This window comes from Brassica oleracea, chromosome C1 (genome assembly GCF_000695525.1).
Source record: "Brassica oleracea var. oleracea cultivar TO1000 chromosome C1, BOL, whole genome shotgun sequence".
Lineage (NCBI taxonomy): Eukaryota > Viridiplantae > Streptophyta > Magnoliopsida > Brassicales > Brassicaceae > Brassica > Brassica oleracea.
Genome location: NC_027748.1, coordinates 14,944,261 through 14,962,283, shown reverse-complemented (window position 1 = coordinate 14,962,283; position 18,023 = coordinate 14,944,261). Strand labels below are relative to the sequence as shown.

The following is an 18,023-nucleotide window of genomic DNA, read 5'->3' as shown; positions in this document are numbered from 1 at the left end:
AACGAGGAAAATCGCCCTCGTTAAGATTATGTTTTCTTGTAGTGAAAAAATAAATATTAAAATTTCAAAATAAAATAGGTTATTTTGGTCATTTACCTTATTGATGACTATTTTGTGATAAAAACTTAAAAGTGATTATTATAAAGAATTGCTTTACAATATAAGAAAAATTAAATAATAAGTAAATATATAATATAAAAAATAGAAAACTATATGACACATCTATATGAAAATTGTATAGTTTTCTGTTTTTTTCTAAAGAAATAAGGATTCACACAAACATACAATTTAAAATTTTGTTGTTGTTCAGAATACAATGTCCAAATGAATAGCTATATAGTTAACATTTAAAAAATCAAAATAGTCCCGCGGGTAGCGCTGGTTAACTCGTAGTTATTCAATATAGTTTAGTTTTATAACCATTTTAAGCCACATTCTGCTGTGTTTTCTTCTCTTAAATGCCTTCTTTTACTTCTTTCTCTATAAACTCAGCAAGACACGATGGTTTTGGGAACTTGTCTAGCTTCCAATGCGGCTGCTATAATCCGAACCCCAAACCCAACTTACCTCTGCATGTAAGTCACAAAGTTGCAGCTGGAGACCAACGACTTTACTGCCAACGCCTCTCTCCTTCTCATCATCTTCTTCTCGCCTCTCATCTGCGTCCTCTCTCTCCATGCTGGCCTACGTTATTGCCTCCACCCAGTCCTCCAGCACGACCTTAAACCCGACCCTGAGCCTGAGGCCTCTCATTTGGAAGCTTTCCCTACACTTGTCTAGTCCCCTGGACTGAACCTGGCAGGCACTGAAGCAGAGTACATCATTTGTGTCTGAGTTCCAGGACGGTGACACCCTCCGCGTGTTGGACAGATGTAAACATGGATTCCACGTTTAGGGTTTAGGGTGAGATGGATACCAGGACAGTGACACTCAGGTCAATGCAGCTTTTTCTTTCCCACACACACAGAGAATAAGTGCCAAATACAAAGTCACTTTTGTGAGAACCAAACTGTACTACGATAAACAAACAAAGACCATGTGCAAATGGCAACATTGCCTCAAAACATAAAGGAACCAAAGGCTTTAATTCAATGTTGAAGTTCAACATAGATGAGGTACGAAAAATATAAATTCCACCAGTTGGATAACAAAGACAGAGGTGTTACTAGATAAGATAATGAATACTAAGGCGGAGGAAAAAGAAAGTGGAATGAGTCTCACTACGAGCATCAACTACAATGGCATTGGGTATGATTCTGGCAATAGGCGAAAACTACAAGTGCGTGCAAAGGTCTTCACTGAGTTACTAAACCGCGTTCACGAGGTATAACACACTCCCCAGTCACTATTCTTGGAGGATAAAACATTTAACTCAGCCAACTCTTCCCTCTTGATTCGCACCCTAAATGAAAGCATTTTAGCTGTCCCAATATCAGATTTCAACTTGAAGTTGCATTCCCTGGGAACAACTAGGCCGCATCTGTGACCACAACTTAACAAGCTGTCTATCCCAAGAGTCACTGAAGTTTTAGCAATTCTCAGCTAGTAATGTGTTTAACTTTACCAAAGTGCTCTTATTGGGTGTCACTGAAGAGAATCTGATAGAACCTTTTTCTTTCTTCTGGATCAAACATACCGCCTGGTCGACCCCCATGGTTCTCTTGTTCATCAACTTCGTCCCCATGCTCAATCCCGTCTCTCTTCCTCACCACAGACTTCACAGATTCAATACCTTTCTCTCTCTTCTTCTCCAGATTAGCCAAATACCTCCTGCGATTATACTCATACAATCCCTGCTGCATAAATTCCCCAAATTTATCCTTAACAATAACAAGCGGGTCTTTCTGAACCAATTCCGAGCCATCATAGCCTTCCCTAAGAAGCACAGTGTGAACCTGATACTTGTTAGAAACGTAGAAAATCCCCGGATGCTTCAGAAGCATACCGTTTAGCTTCTCAGGCAGCGCAAACTCCTTCTTGAAATGACTCAGCTTCACCATCGACAGCTTCTTCCACAGCGTCAACGAGAGCAACTCGTGCACCAAACCAACGCTTCTCTTCTCACTCTCCTTCGAACCCTCCACAACCTCCCCAAGTTCTCGATACGGAGATATGTAAGGAGACGCATTAAACTCCATAAACCTCTCCCACGGGTTAGTCCACGTGGTGGGCAAAGAGCAAGAGAAACCAGGCTCGGAGCCACACTCATTCCCCGCTGCTGCTTCCACAGCAGAAACAGCCAGCTCAGGCTTCCAAGACAAAAGCTCAATCTCCATCGAACTCTTCCTACCGCTATAATTCACCAACCGAAACACATCCGCATACTTGGGTACTATCCTAACCACATAATCATCCCCAAATCCAAAACTCCGCTTCAACTCGTTAAGCTTCACCACGTTAAGACGCTGGCCAACGCTCATCATAAGCAGCTTCGCAAGCCTATCCGCCAAAACAGGCTCTTGGGCCTCTTTAACCAGCTCTTCTTCTTCCACAAGGGCCATCATGGGCTTCGTCAAACGGCAGTAATACTCATCTTCCTCGAGGTAAACGTCGAAGCAACAAGGGTACTTCTTAAGCCAGTTCAAAGCCTTCCCTTGGAGATCGAGAGTCTTGAACTTCTTCTGTAGAAACTTAACGGGCGCGACCTGGTTGGGACACCTTAGGATGATGTTTTTTAGACGGCTGTTGACTATCCATCTCTTGTTGCGCGAGAGAGCAGATTCGAGGTCTGGGTCTTTCCTCGTCGAAGGAAGCGAGAATCTTCGGATTAAGAGTGGAATCGACTTGGTATGATGTTGGATTGCAGTCGAAGAACCCAGAACCCTAACCATATCAGTCTCGATGACCAACTATAATCGAACATGGAAAGCTTCGAACTTTAGAAGCACAATCGGATTGAAAGCTTACACTTTTAGAGTGGGGAAGCAATGTGTTCTTAGTTGGGTACCACAGAAACCCTAATTACCATGAGAAAACGACGAAGTGGACTGGAGACTTCCTGAGGGAAGAGGTTGCGGAGGAGTGTTGGCTAAACCGGTTCTCAAAATTAATCAGATCGTATGCTAAACCAGCTTTAATTTTTAATTGGTTTTCTGCGAGAGCAGATCGTGTGGTGGGAGACGAACACGCAAGCCCGTAGAAAAGCCTTTTTTTGACTAAAGTCCAATGACTAGATACAAAAGGGTCGGAAGAAACAGTCTGTACGTAAACTTCTTCTTTTTTGCTATAAACAGTTTGTAAATTTGATAGAGCTTCTAGAGTCAACAACTCCCATCTCAAGATTTGAATGGATTTTAGAATTTGACAGCGACGAGGTCGCTTCACTGGCCTGGCCTCTTGAGAGCCACCTAATTGATGGGCGCTTCCATTGATGAGTATTGATGTTGCTCTTCCTAACATCAAACCTTGCACGCTTAATAAGTTTAGTGAAGGCTATAATAAACGAGGCATTGGTCTATGTCACAAAGTTTGAAGACGTCTTAGACATTGTTGGAAAGTTAACTAACATCAGAAAATCTGTTGAACTAGTTTGGTTAGGACTTAGGAGTTGATCTCTACCATCAATGGCTGGCTCCACCTCCCACGTGGATCTTCCAAAACCATCGAAGCAACAACATGGACCATATAGACACCTCATGAAATTCTTAAAGAGCTAGTCGATATAGCAAAGAAAATTTTACCGAGTCGTGGCAGAACTATCTGATTGTGCTGGCCCATCTAGACTCTAGATGCAAACTCGATGTACCGTATCAGCCAAACTTTTATGAACTACTAAAAGAACAACTGGAACAGAGGAGACTCCTTCGATGGTATATGACATAGTAGCAAGATGCTTCTGCAACACGGCACAAAGGATCAGAATGAAGTGTTTGGTGAGGGAGGTGGAAGTAAGAGAAACGTAACATGTAGATACTTCATATGTAATGTAAATGATGATTCTTATTCATATTGTTAAGTACATATTTATACAATACGAAGGAGCCATTATAGGAAAGTATATGTGTGATTGATATACAATGATTGTAAAGAATAGACGGGAGTAATGAGAGTATCTTCTTTCCTTAATTTGCCCCCTCAAGATGGATGTGCTTGAGCAACACCAATCTTGGATGACACTTGAGTGAATGGAGCACGTGCAAGAGGCTTGGTTAGAGCATCGGCAAGTTGATCTTTTGAGGAAACATGAGCCACGCGCAGTATGCCTGATGTGATTTGATTCCTTATGAAATGATAGTCAAGTGCCAAGTGCTTTATTCGTGAGTGAAAAACGGGGTTAGCACACAAATAGGTTGCTCCAACATTGTCACAATAAATGACTGGAGGTTCATTTATGTTGATGCCAAGCTCCACTAGAAGAGAACATATCCAGCGAACCTCTGCTCAAGTATTAGCCACTGACCGATATTCAGCTTCATTTGATGAGCGGGCAACACCTTTATGTTTCTTGGAAGACCAGGATATCGGATGTTTGCCAAGATAAATGATGTATGCATTGGTGGAGATGAAGCCGTCAGCATCTCCATCCCAGTCAGCATCTGAGTAAGCGTGTAGAGAGGAGGAGTTGTTGCGACTGAAGTAGAGACCATGGGAGGCTGTTCCGGTTAGATATCTCAAGACACGCTTAGCTGCTTGCCAGTGATCCAGTGTAGGAGCATGCATAAACTGGGATAATTTGTTGACAGCATACGAGATATCCGGGCGTGTGAAAGCCAAATATTGTAGTCTGCCAACTGCTGATCGATACTCTGTTGCATTAGAGAGTCTGGTCCTGTAGTTGATAGAGAGTTCAGGGTGTGTGGCCATCGGTGTTGAGACAGGATGAGCGTTGAGGAGCTTGAAGCGGGAGAGAAGATCGAGAATATACCTCATGTGAGTTAAATGTAAACCCGAAGCTGTTCTGTGTGCTTCAATCCCTAAAAAATAGTTAAGGTCCTCCGGTTCTTTTACAGAGAATCGAGTAGCCAAAGAGTCCAGTGTATGTTGCGGGAGAGCAGAGTCATTACCAGTTACGACGATGTCGTCTACGTAAATGAGCATGTAGATAAGACTCGTTTCTCGTTTGAGAATGAAACGCGAGGTGTCAGCGAGAGATTTAACAAAACCAGACTGTATGAGAAAGTTGTTGAGTTCAAGATACCAGGCCCTGGGGGCTTGTTTCAGACCATACAGAGCCTTGTGAAGACGACATACATTAGTGGGATGATCTATGTCGACAAAGCCAGGAGGTTGGATTGTGTAGAGTTCCTCTGTAAGAGTACCTTGAAGAAAGGCGTTATTTACGTCGAGTTGTTTGATAGGCCAGGAGCAACTCACAGCAATATCTAACACCAACCGTATTGTTGTCTGAAAGTTTCTGTGTAATCGATTCCCGATAACTGTGTGTAGCCTCTTGCGACCAAGTGTGCCTTGTACCTGCGAACAAAACCGTCAGGATTGTATTTGATTGTAAAAATCCAACGACAGCTGACCAGGTTTTGATTTGCCGTAGGTGGAACCAATGAGAAGGTTCCGTTTTTAACAATGGAGTTGAACTCATTGGTGACAGCTTGTCTCCATCTCGGGTCTGCGAGAGCTTGGGCAATGGTTGTTGGGATAAAGTGATGGGACTGGGAGAGTTTAGTGGCATAGGCATACTTGGAGTTGGGTTTCGATATTCCTTTCTTGACTCAGGTAGTCATTGAATGACGGTTTGGTTGAGGTGGAGGTATGGTTGTCTGTTGAGAGGTTTGGCTTGTGTTTGTCGGAGGAGAAGGAAGGTTTTGATTTGGTGGGTGTGAAGGAGGTGAGGTTTGTATCTGGGCCGTAGTTTGGGTTTCTGGGTTTGGTATATTTATATGGGCCTCAGTATGGGTTTCTGGGGTGGGTAAGTTTTAATGGGCCTGATTGGGTATATTTGGGTTTGTTTGGATTTGTGGGGCCAAATAAAGTTGTGGGTATGCTTGTTCCATCGGTGACAATGGTGGTGAGGCAGAAGACGGTATTTGATCTGAACCTGTGGGCTGTTGAGGCAGAGGCGAGACGAGTGGCCTTTGAATCGAAGGAACGAGAGTAGCAGGTGGAGTCCAATCTGTAATGGAAACTGCTGGAGAGGAAGAAGAAGAGTTTGTGAGAGATAGAAATGGGAAGTTATCTTCAACAAACCTGACATGTCGTGAGTCATACAAACGTTTGGAAGTTGGATCATAACAAAGGTATGCACTTTGGGTTAAGGAGTAGCCTAGGAACACACATTGGGTTAAACGTGTTTCTAGTTTATGATTGCGATGAGGTCTTAACCAGGGAAAGCAAAGAGAACCAAAAATCTTAAGCTTTGAGTAGTTTGGCTGGATTTGAAGGAGAAGGCTATAAGGAGAATTAAGAGAAAGAACTGGGGTAAACAGCAGAGGCAAAAGCATAGGTCCAGAATGTGTTTGGGAGTTTAGCTTGATGAAGAAGAGAGAGACCTGTTTCAACAATATGAAAGTGGCGTCTTTTAGACAAACCGTTATGTTCTGGAGTATGGAGAAGAGCAGTTAAATGAGAGATTCCTTTTTCTGAAAGGAAAGAGCGCAAAGAAATTCTCCTCCATTCAGAGAAAAGGGTACTTATTTTGGTTTGGAATTTGTTATCGGTGAGGGCTTTGAACTTGATAAAAGTTTCTTTAACATGAGATTTTAACTGAAGGGGATAGAACCAAGAGTAGCGGGTGTAGTGATCGACAATTATCCGATAGTGTTTAAATTTTTCGAAGGAGATAACTGGAGGTGTCCAGAGATCAGTATAGAGATATTGTAGAGGGCGAGTTGAAGAGATTGAAGTTTGAGCAAAGGAAAGCTTGTGACTTTTATTAGAAAGACAATCAACACATGAGAAATTCTTTGAAACAGACTCTGAAACAGGTAATGAAAACTTAGATATAATAGTTATTAGTATTGAGATAGAGGGATGGCCAAGCCTAGAGTGCCAATTTGAGAGAGATGTTTTGACAGTAGAAACAGCAAAAAAAAACAGCTGGTGGAGATTGAACGATTGGCCACTCGTATAGTTCCCTCATTTGTACGCCCTTGGAGTAACCGAGCCCCCGAGGTCAGATCTTTCACCTGAAAATGGGAGGGAAAAAATTCAACAGAAACTCTGTTATGGTTGCGTAACTTGTAAACAGAGAGAAGGTTTTTATGAATGTGTGGAACAAGAAAGACATTGGTTAGAGATAAAGGTTTAAGGTTTGTAGGTAGAGAGACAGAACCCGTATGAGATATTGGAAGGCCACGGCCATCACCGATGAGGACCACACCACCTGTGTACGGCTGATGCAAGGAGAGATTATTTAGATCCGAGGTGATGTGGTGCGTCGCACTGGAGTCGAGAACCCACAGCTGCTGAGCAGAGGTAAGAGCCATGTTAGCTCTCGGGTTCCAAGCTGATTGCGGATACTGTGGTGTAGGCAGGAGAGGCGGCTGTGTGGACTGCTGGTACTGTTGCAGTTGAGTGCAGCGCCTTGCTGAATGACCTTGGACACCACATATCTGGCACCTTCCAAGGTATGTTCTGAAAGTCCTTTGCTGATTGTTGTTGGGAGCGTGAGTCCAGTTCTGATGAAAGCTGTTGTTTGAGGCATTGTTCCAATTCTGATGAGGACGCTTAGTTTGCTTCTGAGCAGGACGAGTGTTGTTGACATATTTTGCAGAGATAGGAGTGATAGTCGCTGGTGTAGAGATGAGAACCTTGGCTTCATAGTTTATGAGTTTTTCATGAAGTTCAGTCAGTGATGGTGGGAGATCACGACCCTTTGTTTGTTCAACGACCGGCTTGTACTCATCAGGCAACCCTTGGAGAATGTAATCAAGCTTGTCTTCATGGTCGAGAATCTTGTCAAGTAGCGCCAGTTGATCAAACGCGAGGTAAGTCCTTGAAGATATTCATCAACAGTCTTGGTTTATTCAAGAGTTATTTGATGTGTCCACGAGTGGGTTTGGCGTAGGTGGATGCCAGAGTTTCCACACGTTGGCTGATGTGGACGCCATAGAGACAAGCGGCTGAATGTTCTGAGAGATGCCCCCTAGGAGTGCACTGAAGATTAGTTTATCTTGTCTTTTCCAGAGAAGAAAATCTGGATTTGGTGTGGTGATGTCAGCAGTGGTTACAGTCGCATCTGGTGCAGGGGAAGATTCATCAAGATAATGGGCAAGCTCATACCCATCTAGAAGTGCATGGACTTGTCGACTCCAGACAAGGTAAATGGTGGCAGAGATTTAATGATGTTTGACATGTTGATGTGGAGCGGAGAGTTGGTGGTGGAAACAACAGTTTCTGCAGCGGAGGTGGCAACAGAAAAAGTAGCGCTGTTGGTGGATGCATCCATTTTAACACATAGGAAGAGGTGAGAAAAGAATAGAGAAGAAGAGAAAGTTAGAAGGCGGCATAGGAAAAAATTGGAGTCTAAATAAAAGCCTGCTCTGATACCATATGTAATGTAAAGGATGATCCTTATTGATGTTGTTAAGTACATATTTATACAATACAAAGGAGCCATTATAGGGAAGTATATGTGTGATTGATATACAATGATTGTAAAGAATATACGGGAGTAGTGAGAGTATCTTTTTTCCTTAATACTTCATACTTTGAGATCGTTGACAGGCGATGCATGCATGCATTCTCTATCTCATCACAAAGTGGCAAAATTGATGAATGGAGAGACCGAGAAAGTTCTATTGGATCAATATTAATTGCATCTCTTTCACTCATCCTTGTACCACACGTGAACTCATTCTCACCATTACATCGGATCAATAATAACAACACTTAGTCTGACGTCTAAAGAGTTAAATTACCTTTTCGTACGTGATAATTAAAACCAAGTTGGTTAGCAATAATATGCATTCTTCGTCGGTTGATGCACAAGTCAAAGTCAAATTATCAACTTTTCTTTCTTGACAAACAAAGATGACTCTTCCAAAACTTTTATCCTTCATAGCATTCCTCTTAAATTGCATAAAAGGCAACTAATATTAATAACATGCAGCTGCATTGTCAAGGACCCAAGGTTATTATACGTTTGGTGTTTGGTCTTAAATAAATTGAAGACTTGGACCTTTTATAATTTATACTATTCAATCTTCTGGAACTTTGCGATAGCAAAGTTAGCAAGTCTCTTAGACCGATGCAAGTATAATAATTTCACTATTTCAACAAGAGAGAAAGACAAAAATATCACTAAATCAAGTTTTTGTTCCCAGACTAGCACTTAAGATCAAAAGTCACAAAAATAACACTTAATGTTTTATCAAAAGTCACAAACTTAGGGTTTAGAGTTAAAGGATGGAGTTTAGGATTTAGAGTTTAGAGTTTAAGGTTTAGAGTTTAGGGTTTAGGGTTTAGGGTTTAGGGTTTAGAGTTTAGGGTTTAGAGTTTAAGGTTTAGGGTTTAGAGTTGAAAAATGAGATTTTGGGGATAAAATTTCAAATTTTGAAAAAATAAAAAAATTAAAATTTTCAAAGGATAAACTTAGAAATATGTTATTTTGGTCATTTTAGTTTTTGAGTGCTATTTTTGTGATATAAACTTAGAAATGTGCTTATTTTGGAGATTTGCCCTTTCAATAAAAGCAGCTTTTGATTCTTTTCAAGGTTTCGTTAAGAGGATTCTAAATGCTAAAACCATCTAGAGAAAAAGAATTGCTAAAAGCAAACACCCAAACAGTGGGCTGCGGTCTGTTTCAAACCGTAAACTATTAAATTAGATGAGACTTGAACAATATGTTAATATAACAGTATCTCTTCTAGATTTAAATAATTGATATTTTAGCTTTTGTTTGTATATTTTAAAAGTTAATGTTATAGTCAAAAATATAAAATATGAATGGTTGAATTTTACTAAAACAAATAAACACTAATTTAATAAAAATAAATTTCAAAAAAGTAAATAAAATATATTAAATTTTTCTTAATATGTATGAAATAGATAAAATATCATTTAAAAAATACAGAGGGACAAAAATGTAAAATGTGATATACTTTAGTTTCCCCCTATAAGTACACTTCCCTCTCAGACATTCAAACCCAAACTCTAATAAAAAACAAAGCAATCAACTTTGATTTGTAATGAAGAAGAACGTATCCAGTTCATCGTTCGGTCCAGGTGGGTTGGATCTCACAAGCGCCTTTTTCAAACCCATCCTCAACTCCGATCCTCCTATCCCTTCCAACCGCTGCACCAAAATCTCCGTCGTCGGCGTCGGAAACGTCGGAATGGCCATCGCTCAAACCATCCTCACTCAAGATCTCGCCGACGAGATCGCGCTCGTTGACGCTAACCCTGATAAGCTTCGAGGCGAGATGCTCGATCTCCAGCACGCCGCTGCTTTCCTCCCCCGCACTAGATTCACCGCTTCCGTTGACTACGACATCACCGCAGGATCCGATCTATGCATCGTCACCGCCGGTGCAAGACAGAATCCGGGGGAGTCAAGGCTCAATCTCCTTCAGAGAAACGTAGCTATCTTCCGCCACATCATCCCTCCACTCGCCATGTTATCTCCTAATTCAATCTTACTCATCGTCTCCAATCCCGTTGATGTCTTGACCTACGTGGCGTGGAAGCTCTCTGGTTTCCCCGTGAATCGAGTGCTTGGGTCTGGTACTAATCTTGACTCGTCTCGGTTCAGATTCTTGATCGCAGATCATCTCGACGTTAATGCCCAGGATGTGCAGGTCAGTTCTAGCGTACTAGGCATATGCATTTTTGTGGACCTACATGTACATATATAGTTACCTTAAATTTTTTGGTTTGATTTTAGATTTGTTTTTTTGGGTCCGTATTGGTTTAGATTTCATTTTTCGAAACCATTTAATATCAAAAAGTTTTTGAATATTGTTTGGTTTGAATATTTAGTATTAAAAAAGTATTAAAAATACTCTATACCCCGAAAATATACATGAATTTTTAAGGAAAAGCTAAATATATATATAAAATCCAAAGTTCTACCTGAAAATCCAAAACTACATATGAAAACTAGAATACAAAACTGAAATACTAAAAATATATCCTAATATCTAAAAATACATAATATATATAGAAAAAAATTAGATTATTCGGATACGAATGGAGACCCGCATGTTGTAAATCAGAAATGCTTAGTAGGTTAAAATGTATGGATCTCGATTGGTTTGAACCGGTTTATCGGGGTCTGGAAAAATGTCAGGCCTAATAATTTCCAACAAGAGAATTAATTAGGTGTTTGCAGTTTCTTCGATTTTAAAGATTTGATCGATCAAATGGTTGTTGTTGTAGGCATTCATCGTGGGAGAGCATGGGGATAGCTCGGTGGCATTGTGGTCAAGCATAAGTGTGGGAGGCATCCCTTTGCTAAGCTTCTTGGAGAAGCAACAGATAGCTTATGAGAAACAAAACCTTGAGGACATTCACCAGACCGTCGTTGGCAGTGCCTATGAAGTTATTAAACTCAAGGGCTACACTTCATGGGCCATTGGCTACTCTGTCGCCAACTTGGCTCGCACAATCCTCCGAGACCAGCGTAAGATCCATCCAGTCACTGTACTTGCTCGTGGCTTTTATGGTGTTGAGGGTGGTGACGTATTCCTCAGTCTCCCGGCTCTGCTTGGACGTAACGGTGTGGTGGCTGTGACTAACGTGCATATGACTGATGAAGAGGCTGAGAAGCTGCAGAAATCAGCAAAGACTATATTGGAGATGCAGAGCCAGTTGGGACTTTGAACATCATCTCTCCATCTGCTCCAATTTTTTTTTAAAGAACCTATTGTTTTGTTATGAATAATGATCATCAATCATCACATGGATGTTCGTGTCGATGTCTCTCTCTGTATCACTGTATGTTATGTAAATGCTGGTTATAAAGAAGGGTTCCAATTTTTGAATTTTGTAGATCTTTAACTAAACGGAAGAATGATGTGATGATACGGTAATGTCTCTGCACACTTTGTGTGCCTATTAGATCATAATACACTAATCAATCGTTAATAAAAGAATTTTAAAAATATATTTTTAAAATTAATAGTCTTTTCATCGTTTTATACATTAAAAGTTAAAGTGATTATGAATACATTAATTTATGTGATTAATAATGTCAAACCAATAGTAATACAATAAAAAAATCAAATATATTATTGCGAACTAAAAAAAAGTTCAAAATATTAAGAATCATCTTTTTAAAACATTTTAAATCAATATACTTTCTGATTTTTGTTCTTTTTCAGGAGTAAGTCAATTGTTACTTTCCGGCTTTCTGTGTGTGGGTTGTTAGTTGTTACGAATGTTCTAAAAATCGCTAGGCAGTAACTAAACTCTTTATAAAAGGTTAGTGACTAGACGGAGTATTCGGAAACTAGGCGAGACCTAAATGTTAGCAAATTATTAATTTATTATATATATATATATATTATACATTTTTATGGCATATTTTAGTTTTTAAGTTTAATTATGAAATTATTGTAATGAATTATAAAATTAGATATACAAAACAGAAGAAATTTGACAAATTTATAGATTTATGATAATTAATTGCTTAATTTAACATATTTAGACAAATTTAGATCAAGTTCAACCGATTTTAACCAATTTAAAACAGCTTAAACCAACTTGAATCATATTGGACTCCCCCAGATATCGTTCGACAGACTCGCGATCTCCTCGTTTATGCTGTTGGATCCGTCTCCATCCTTGTGACCTTCGCGAGTCCAAACGGCAGGAAAAGGTCCATCACATTCTCCAATTTCAGTTTTCGATTCCGTCAAAAATCTGATTCATCTTTATCCGTTCCTGAGCTGAGCTTATAGTCTCCTGATTCTGAACAAAGCTTAAGAGCTTACGAGAGTTGAAGTTAATTCTCTATGGAAACAACAGTGAAGCTGAGCCTGTAGCTGAAGCTTGTGCCCAGCTGACTCTGGAGTTCTTTAAGGGTGACACGTCACTCTTCGTCGCTTCCCTATTTGACCTTGGAGGTAACATAGAAGCCATTTGAGAAGAAGCCATCAGTTGAATCGAATTAAAACGGTTAGTAAATTTTATGAGTTTAAAATCAGATTAAAATCATGGCATCTTCGATTAGAAAGTTCTTCAAACCAAAAATCGCGTCAACTTCATCGTCTTATTCAAATATTAACTCAAGAGAAATAATGACTAAAATAACAACTTTTAATCAAGAAATATCAAAGAATCAATTACCTCATATTAATCCTGAGAATATATATCAAATAGGAACGTTTGATTTCAAAACAGCTTATTCAATAAAATAACATGAACAAACTCTATCTTTACAAAATGAGTTTGAAGAAATCAAATTATTATCCTCACTAGCTTTGGAAAAATATAAACAAAAGGGATTCAATTATATTCATTTCAGATTAATTCAAATAGCTATAAAACCTTTATCAAGAACAGGAATTGATTCACCAATCCTTATGTTATTAAGAGACAAAACTTTATTAAAATTCGAAGACTCACTCCTTGGAACAGTCCACTCAAATCTATGCAACGGAGCAGTATACTTTAACTGCGCTCCTAATTTTCAAGTTAGTCTACATGACCCAACCATACTCAATACGCTGACCCTAAATATTCACTTACCCGAAATTAAATTTCAAAATGAAAGACATGGATATTTATTACTCTATCGAGTATATTTTAAACAGTCGGTTTCAGAATTTAATCCAAGATGTTTATTACAAGACAATAAAGGAGAAACAACAATTCTAGCTGTTCATAGTAAAGACACTCCAACGGCTACATACACACCTAAACAACTAAAATGGGATGAAATAGCTATCCCAGATCAATGGAAAATTGAAATTACACAACCTCCTAGAAACATTGAACAAAAAGATATATCAAAAATAATTGAACAAAGAGATGGAAAAATATTGTTACAATTTGGATCTTATAGAGATCCATTACCACCTAGAATAAGTCCTTATCACTCGAGGGCTTCCTTTTATGAATATCGCCCTGGTCAATCCAGTACGAACTCAGAAACAGAAAGCATAAATCAAAATATTAGGCAAGAAGAACCAATTAAATTTAAAGCTCCAATAGCCGAGCCTCATCAAGATATGTATCCAACTTCACCAACTTTATCAAACTTTAAATCAATAAAGGTTATAACCAAAACATATGAAATAAACAAACAATATATAAAGGAAGACTTTTATTCAAAACAAAATGAAGAAAAAAAGGAAATGGTATTTTAATACTTTCCCTAAAAAAGAAACTATATTATATCGAGAAAATTGGTATAATTTTATGATATCTAAAGAAACGGACATTCCATTTTTCAAATGGTTTGAAAGTTATGCAAACGCCAACAATATAAATTATTCATTCAAATCAATTAATGTAAATTTAACATTGAGCCAAGTTTGGAAACAAACGGATGGAAACAAAATAATATCAATCCATCCACCTCTGAAGGATATAAAAATAAATACTGCAAATAGACAAGTTATTGCAACCCCGTTTAAGACTAGAGCTAATAAAGATGATAAAGATTCAATTTATATGCAAGATATAAAATCTATATATCAACAAAAAATTTATCAAAGCCAGATTTTACACACAATATCTAGACAAATAAATGAAATAGATATAAAAATAAATAATAACGAGACTAATAAACAAGAACAACATCCCTTCTCATCCATAACTCCACCAATCTTTAAACCAATGAATATGCAAGTAAAATTACCAAATAATCCAATTTTAACATCAATTGCAGCTAAACTAGATAAACTAGACAAAGACAAAAATATAAATATCATAGATGAAGATGATGATGAATCATCTTCAGCCACGGTATCCGAAGACAAACCAATAATCAATCGAATAAAAAATAAATCAACAAAACCATATTACAAGAGAAATACTCCACCAGATGTATTATTTGAAGAACACCATAAATATTCCGCAAACATGTATTTTGGAGACAGAATATATGAATGGAATATTGATGGAAAATCAGAATACAAAATAATGAATTTATTGCAAGAAATGGGAATGGCCGCTATGGCTTATAAAGCAAAAAGAAATGATGATAAGCAATCATGTGTTTTATTAATAGTAGGATTTAATGGAGCATTCAGATACTGGTGGGATAACTCACTAGACAATGTTACTCGAGAAGCAATTATTAATCATACTGATACTAAAACAGTATAAAATAATGAAGGAGAAATACAAAACACAGTAGAAGTATTAATACATATTATAACTATGCACTTTATAGGAAATCTAAAAGAATTAGAAAACAAGAAAATAATCTTAACCAATTTAAGATGTCCAACATTAGGAGATTTTAAATGGTATAAAGATGTGTTTATAACAAACATATTTCAAATAAATGATTGTACTCAAGCCTTGTGGAAAGAAAGATTTATATCAGGATTACCAACTTATTTCGCAGAAAGAATGACAAACAAATTAAAAGAATACTCAGCAGGACAGCCAATCCCTTGGAATTCAATAACTTATGGGCAGTTATTCGCATTTATTAAAAAAGAAGGATTAGCAATATGCCAAGATCACAAAGATAAAAAGAGAAATGAAATTTCAAATTTAGAACTAATATGATATCATTTTGTGAACAATATGAATATAATCAGCTCAATCCCCCATCAAGATCTAAAAGAATTAAATATAAAAATAATAAAAATAATTATAGAAGACCTTATCAAAAACATAAAAATCACAATAAAAAGTTTAATAAAAAATCTAATGATCAATATTATTTCAAAAACAGAAAACCTTATAAACCAAATGATAAACAGAAAATTGTATGTTGGAACTGTAAAAGACCGGGACATAAGTCCTCAGAATGTAAAATGAAAAAGAAAATTAATGAAATATTTCATGACCAACCTGATATTCAAGAAAAATTAATGAAATTATTAATATAAGAGTCAGAGTCGTCCGACGAATCAAATAGTGAAACCTCAGTAAATGAGATTGATAATATAAGTAATTCTTCAGAAGAATCACAAGAATTATCTGACAACTTATGCAACTGCAAATTAATTAATGTCATTACAAAGGACAACGATAAACAATTCTTATTAGAAATAATTGATAAAATATACAATCCCGATATCAAAAGAGATTATTTAATAAAACTAAAAGAAAATATTAATAGGGAAAATGAATTACTGACTTCAGATACTTTTAGTTTAAACAAGATATTTGAAAAATATCCAACCCAAAGTGTGTTTAGACAAGTAACAACAGGAGAATTGCAAGCCGAAGTTAAACAAATAAAAAATCAAATAAAGGAATTACAAATGACAATTAATCAACAAGAATTAAACCAATTTCATATGGATGCAAGAATAGCAATAATGGAAAACAATTACAATAAACCATACAGTATTAATAATACCGAACCGTCCACAAGTAACAAAAATACGTCTTTAGACAAACAAAAAGGTATAATAATAAGTGAACCAGAACAAGATGAAACATAATATATACAAATGATTAACAAAATAAATTATCAAAAATGGTATACAAAAATTACTTTACATATTGATAACAATTTCAAAACAAATGTAATAGCATTAATGGACCCAGAAGCAGACTATAACTGCATTCGAGAAGGAACTATACCAACTAAATATTATGAAAAAAACAACTGAACGCTTAAGTGGAACCAACGGTACCAACTTGAAGGTTCGATACAAATTACCAAGCGCTAAGATATGCAATCAAGGCTATTGTTTTAAAAATCAATTCATATTAGTTAAAAATTTATCACAAGAATTAATTTTAGGAATTCCGTTTTTTACGCAAATATATCCATTTGAAGTAAATGAGATAGGAATAACAACAAAAATAATGAGAACCAAATTAACATTCGAATTTTTATCACCATGAAAACAAAAGAAATATTAAGTTTACAACAAAGTACAATAGAAAAAACAATTAACCTAATCAAAAGTAAACAAAATCATATTCAATATCTACAAAGAGGAAATAACGTACAAAAAATAGAGGAACAACTCAAAGCACCCTATACAATAAGTAAAATAAAGAAAATCGAAAGCAATTTGATAAAACAAGTTTGTTCTGAATTACCACATGCCCTTTGGCAAAGAAAACAACATATGGTAGAACTACCATATATAAAATAATTCAACAAGAGAAATATACCAACCAAAGCAAGACCTATTCAGATGAATAAAGATTTATTAGAAACTTGTAAAAAATAAATAAAAGAATTATTAGATAAAAAATTAATTAGGCCTTTCAAATCCCTTTGGAGTTGTGCTGCCTTTACGTGAATAACCAAGCAGAAATAGAACGTGAAGTACCACATTTAGTAATCAATTATAAACCACTAAATGATGTATTACAATGGATAAGATATTCAATACCCAATAAAAGAGATTTATTAAAAATATTATACAATGCAAAAATCTATTCAAAATTTGATATGAAAAGTGGATTCTGGCAAAATCAAATTTCAGAAAAGGATAAATATAAAACAGCCTTCACTGTACCCTTTGGTCATTACGAATGGAACGTAATGCCATTTGGTCTTAAAAACGCACCAAGTGAATTTCAAAACCTAACCAATAACCTATTCAACGATTATTCAAAATTCACAATCGTTTATATAGATGATGTTTTAGTATATTCAACATCAATAGACCAACACATAAGTCATATAATTACATTCCTTAGTATAATCAAAAATCACGGATTAGTTGTATCCGCAAAAAAATGTCCTTATTCCAAACAAAAATAAGATTTTAGGGCATACTATATATCAAGGAATTATTACACCTATAGCAAGATCAATCGAATTTGCAAATAAATTCTCTGACGAATTAAGGGAAAAAAACTCAATTACAAAGATTTTTAGGATGTCTAAACTACGTTTCAGACTTCCTACCAGATCTAAGAAAATCTATTCAACCTTTATTTCAAAGACTTCAACAGAATACAAAACCTTGGACTAATCAACATACTTTACTTGTAAAGCAAGTAAAAGAAAAAGTCAAAACACTTCCTTGTTTGAC

General features: G+C 36.8%; 3 protein-coding genes across 3 annotated transcripts; 1 reads left to right on the top strand and 2 right to left on the bottom strand.

Moving 5' to 3' along the window:
• Positions 1-1,066: 1,066 nt before the first annotated feature.
• LOC106296554 (protein ROOT PRIMORDIUM DEFECTIVE 1) lies at positions 1,067-3,040 on the bottom strand. Its single transcript, XM_013732741.1, has one exon. The coding sequence runs from the start codon at positions 2,829-2,831 to the stop codon at positions 1,575-1,577; it is 1,257 nt and encodes a 418-aa protein (XP_013588195.1). The 5' UTR covers positions 2,832-3,040; the 3' UTR covers positions 1,067-1,574.
• Positions 3,041-4,380: 1,340 nt separating this feature from the next.
• Positions 4,381-8,341, bottom strand: LOC106332710. Its single transcript, XM_013771189.1, has 4 exons — positions 8,196-8,341; positions 7,179-7,887; positions 7,017-7,079; positions 4,381-5,412 (listed from the first exon to the last, which is right to left on the bottom strand). Exons 1-4 carry the CDS (start codon positions 8,339-8,341, stop codon positions 4,381-4,383), a joined length of 1,950 nt encoding a protein of 649 aa, XP_013626643.1.
• A 1,718-nt stretch (positions 8,342-10,059) lies between these two features.
• Positions 10,060-11,851, top strand: LOC106297833 (L-lactate dehydrogenase B-like). Its single transcript, XM_013733993.1, has 2 exons — positions 10,060-10,691; positions 11,272-11,851. The coding sequence occupies exons 1-2, from the start codon at positions 10,083-10,085 to the stop codon at positions 11,713-11,715; spliced, it is 1,053 nt and encodes a 350-aa protein (XP_013589447.1). The 5' UTR covers positions 10,060-10,082; the 3' UTR covers positions 11,716-11,851.
• Positions 11,852-18,023: the final 6,172 nt, after the last annotated feature.

What these genes read in the sequence shown, in the direction of transcription:
- LOC106297833 (XM_013733993.1), top strand. Translation starts at nt 10,083, where the DNA reads ATGAAGAAGAACGTATCCAGTTCATCGTTCGGTCCAGGTGGGTTGGAT. An exon ending in TTAATGCCCAGGATGTGCAG is followed by an intron (nt 10,692 to 11,271) that starts GTCAGTTCTAGC and finishes TTGTTGTTGTAG; the next exon opens with GCATTCATCGTGGGAGAGCA.
- LOC106296554 (XM_013732741.1), bottom strand. Translation starts at nt 2,831, where the DNA reads ATGGTTAGGGTTCTGGGTTCTTCGACTGCAATCCAACATCATACCAAG.
- LOC106332710 (XM_013771189.1), bottom strand. Translation starts at nt 8,341, where the DNA reads ATGGATGCATCCACCAACAGCGCTACTTTTTCTGTTGCCACCTCCGCT. An exon ending in ACCTTGTCTGGAGTCGACAA is followed by an intron (nt 7,888 to 8,195) that starts GTCCATGCACTT and finishes AATATCTTCAAG; the next exon opens with GACTTACCTCGCGTTTGATC. An exon ending in CAAATGAGGGAACTATACGA is followed by an intron (nt 5,413 to 7,016) that starts GTGGCCAATCGT and finishes TTTTGTTCGCAG; the next exon opens with GTACAAGGCACACTTGGTCG.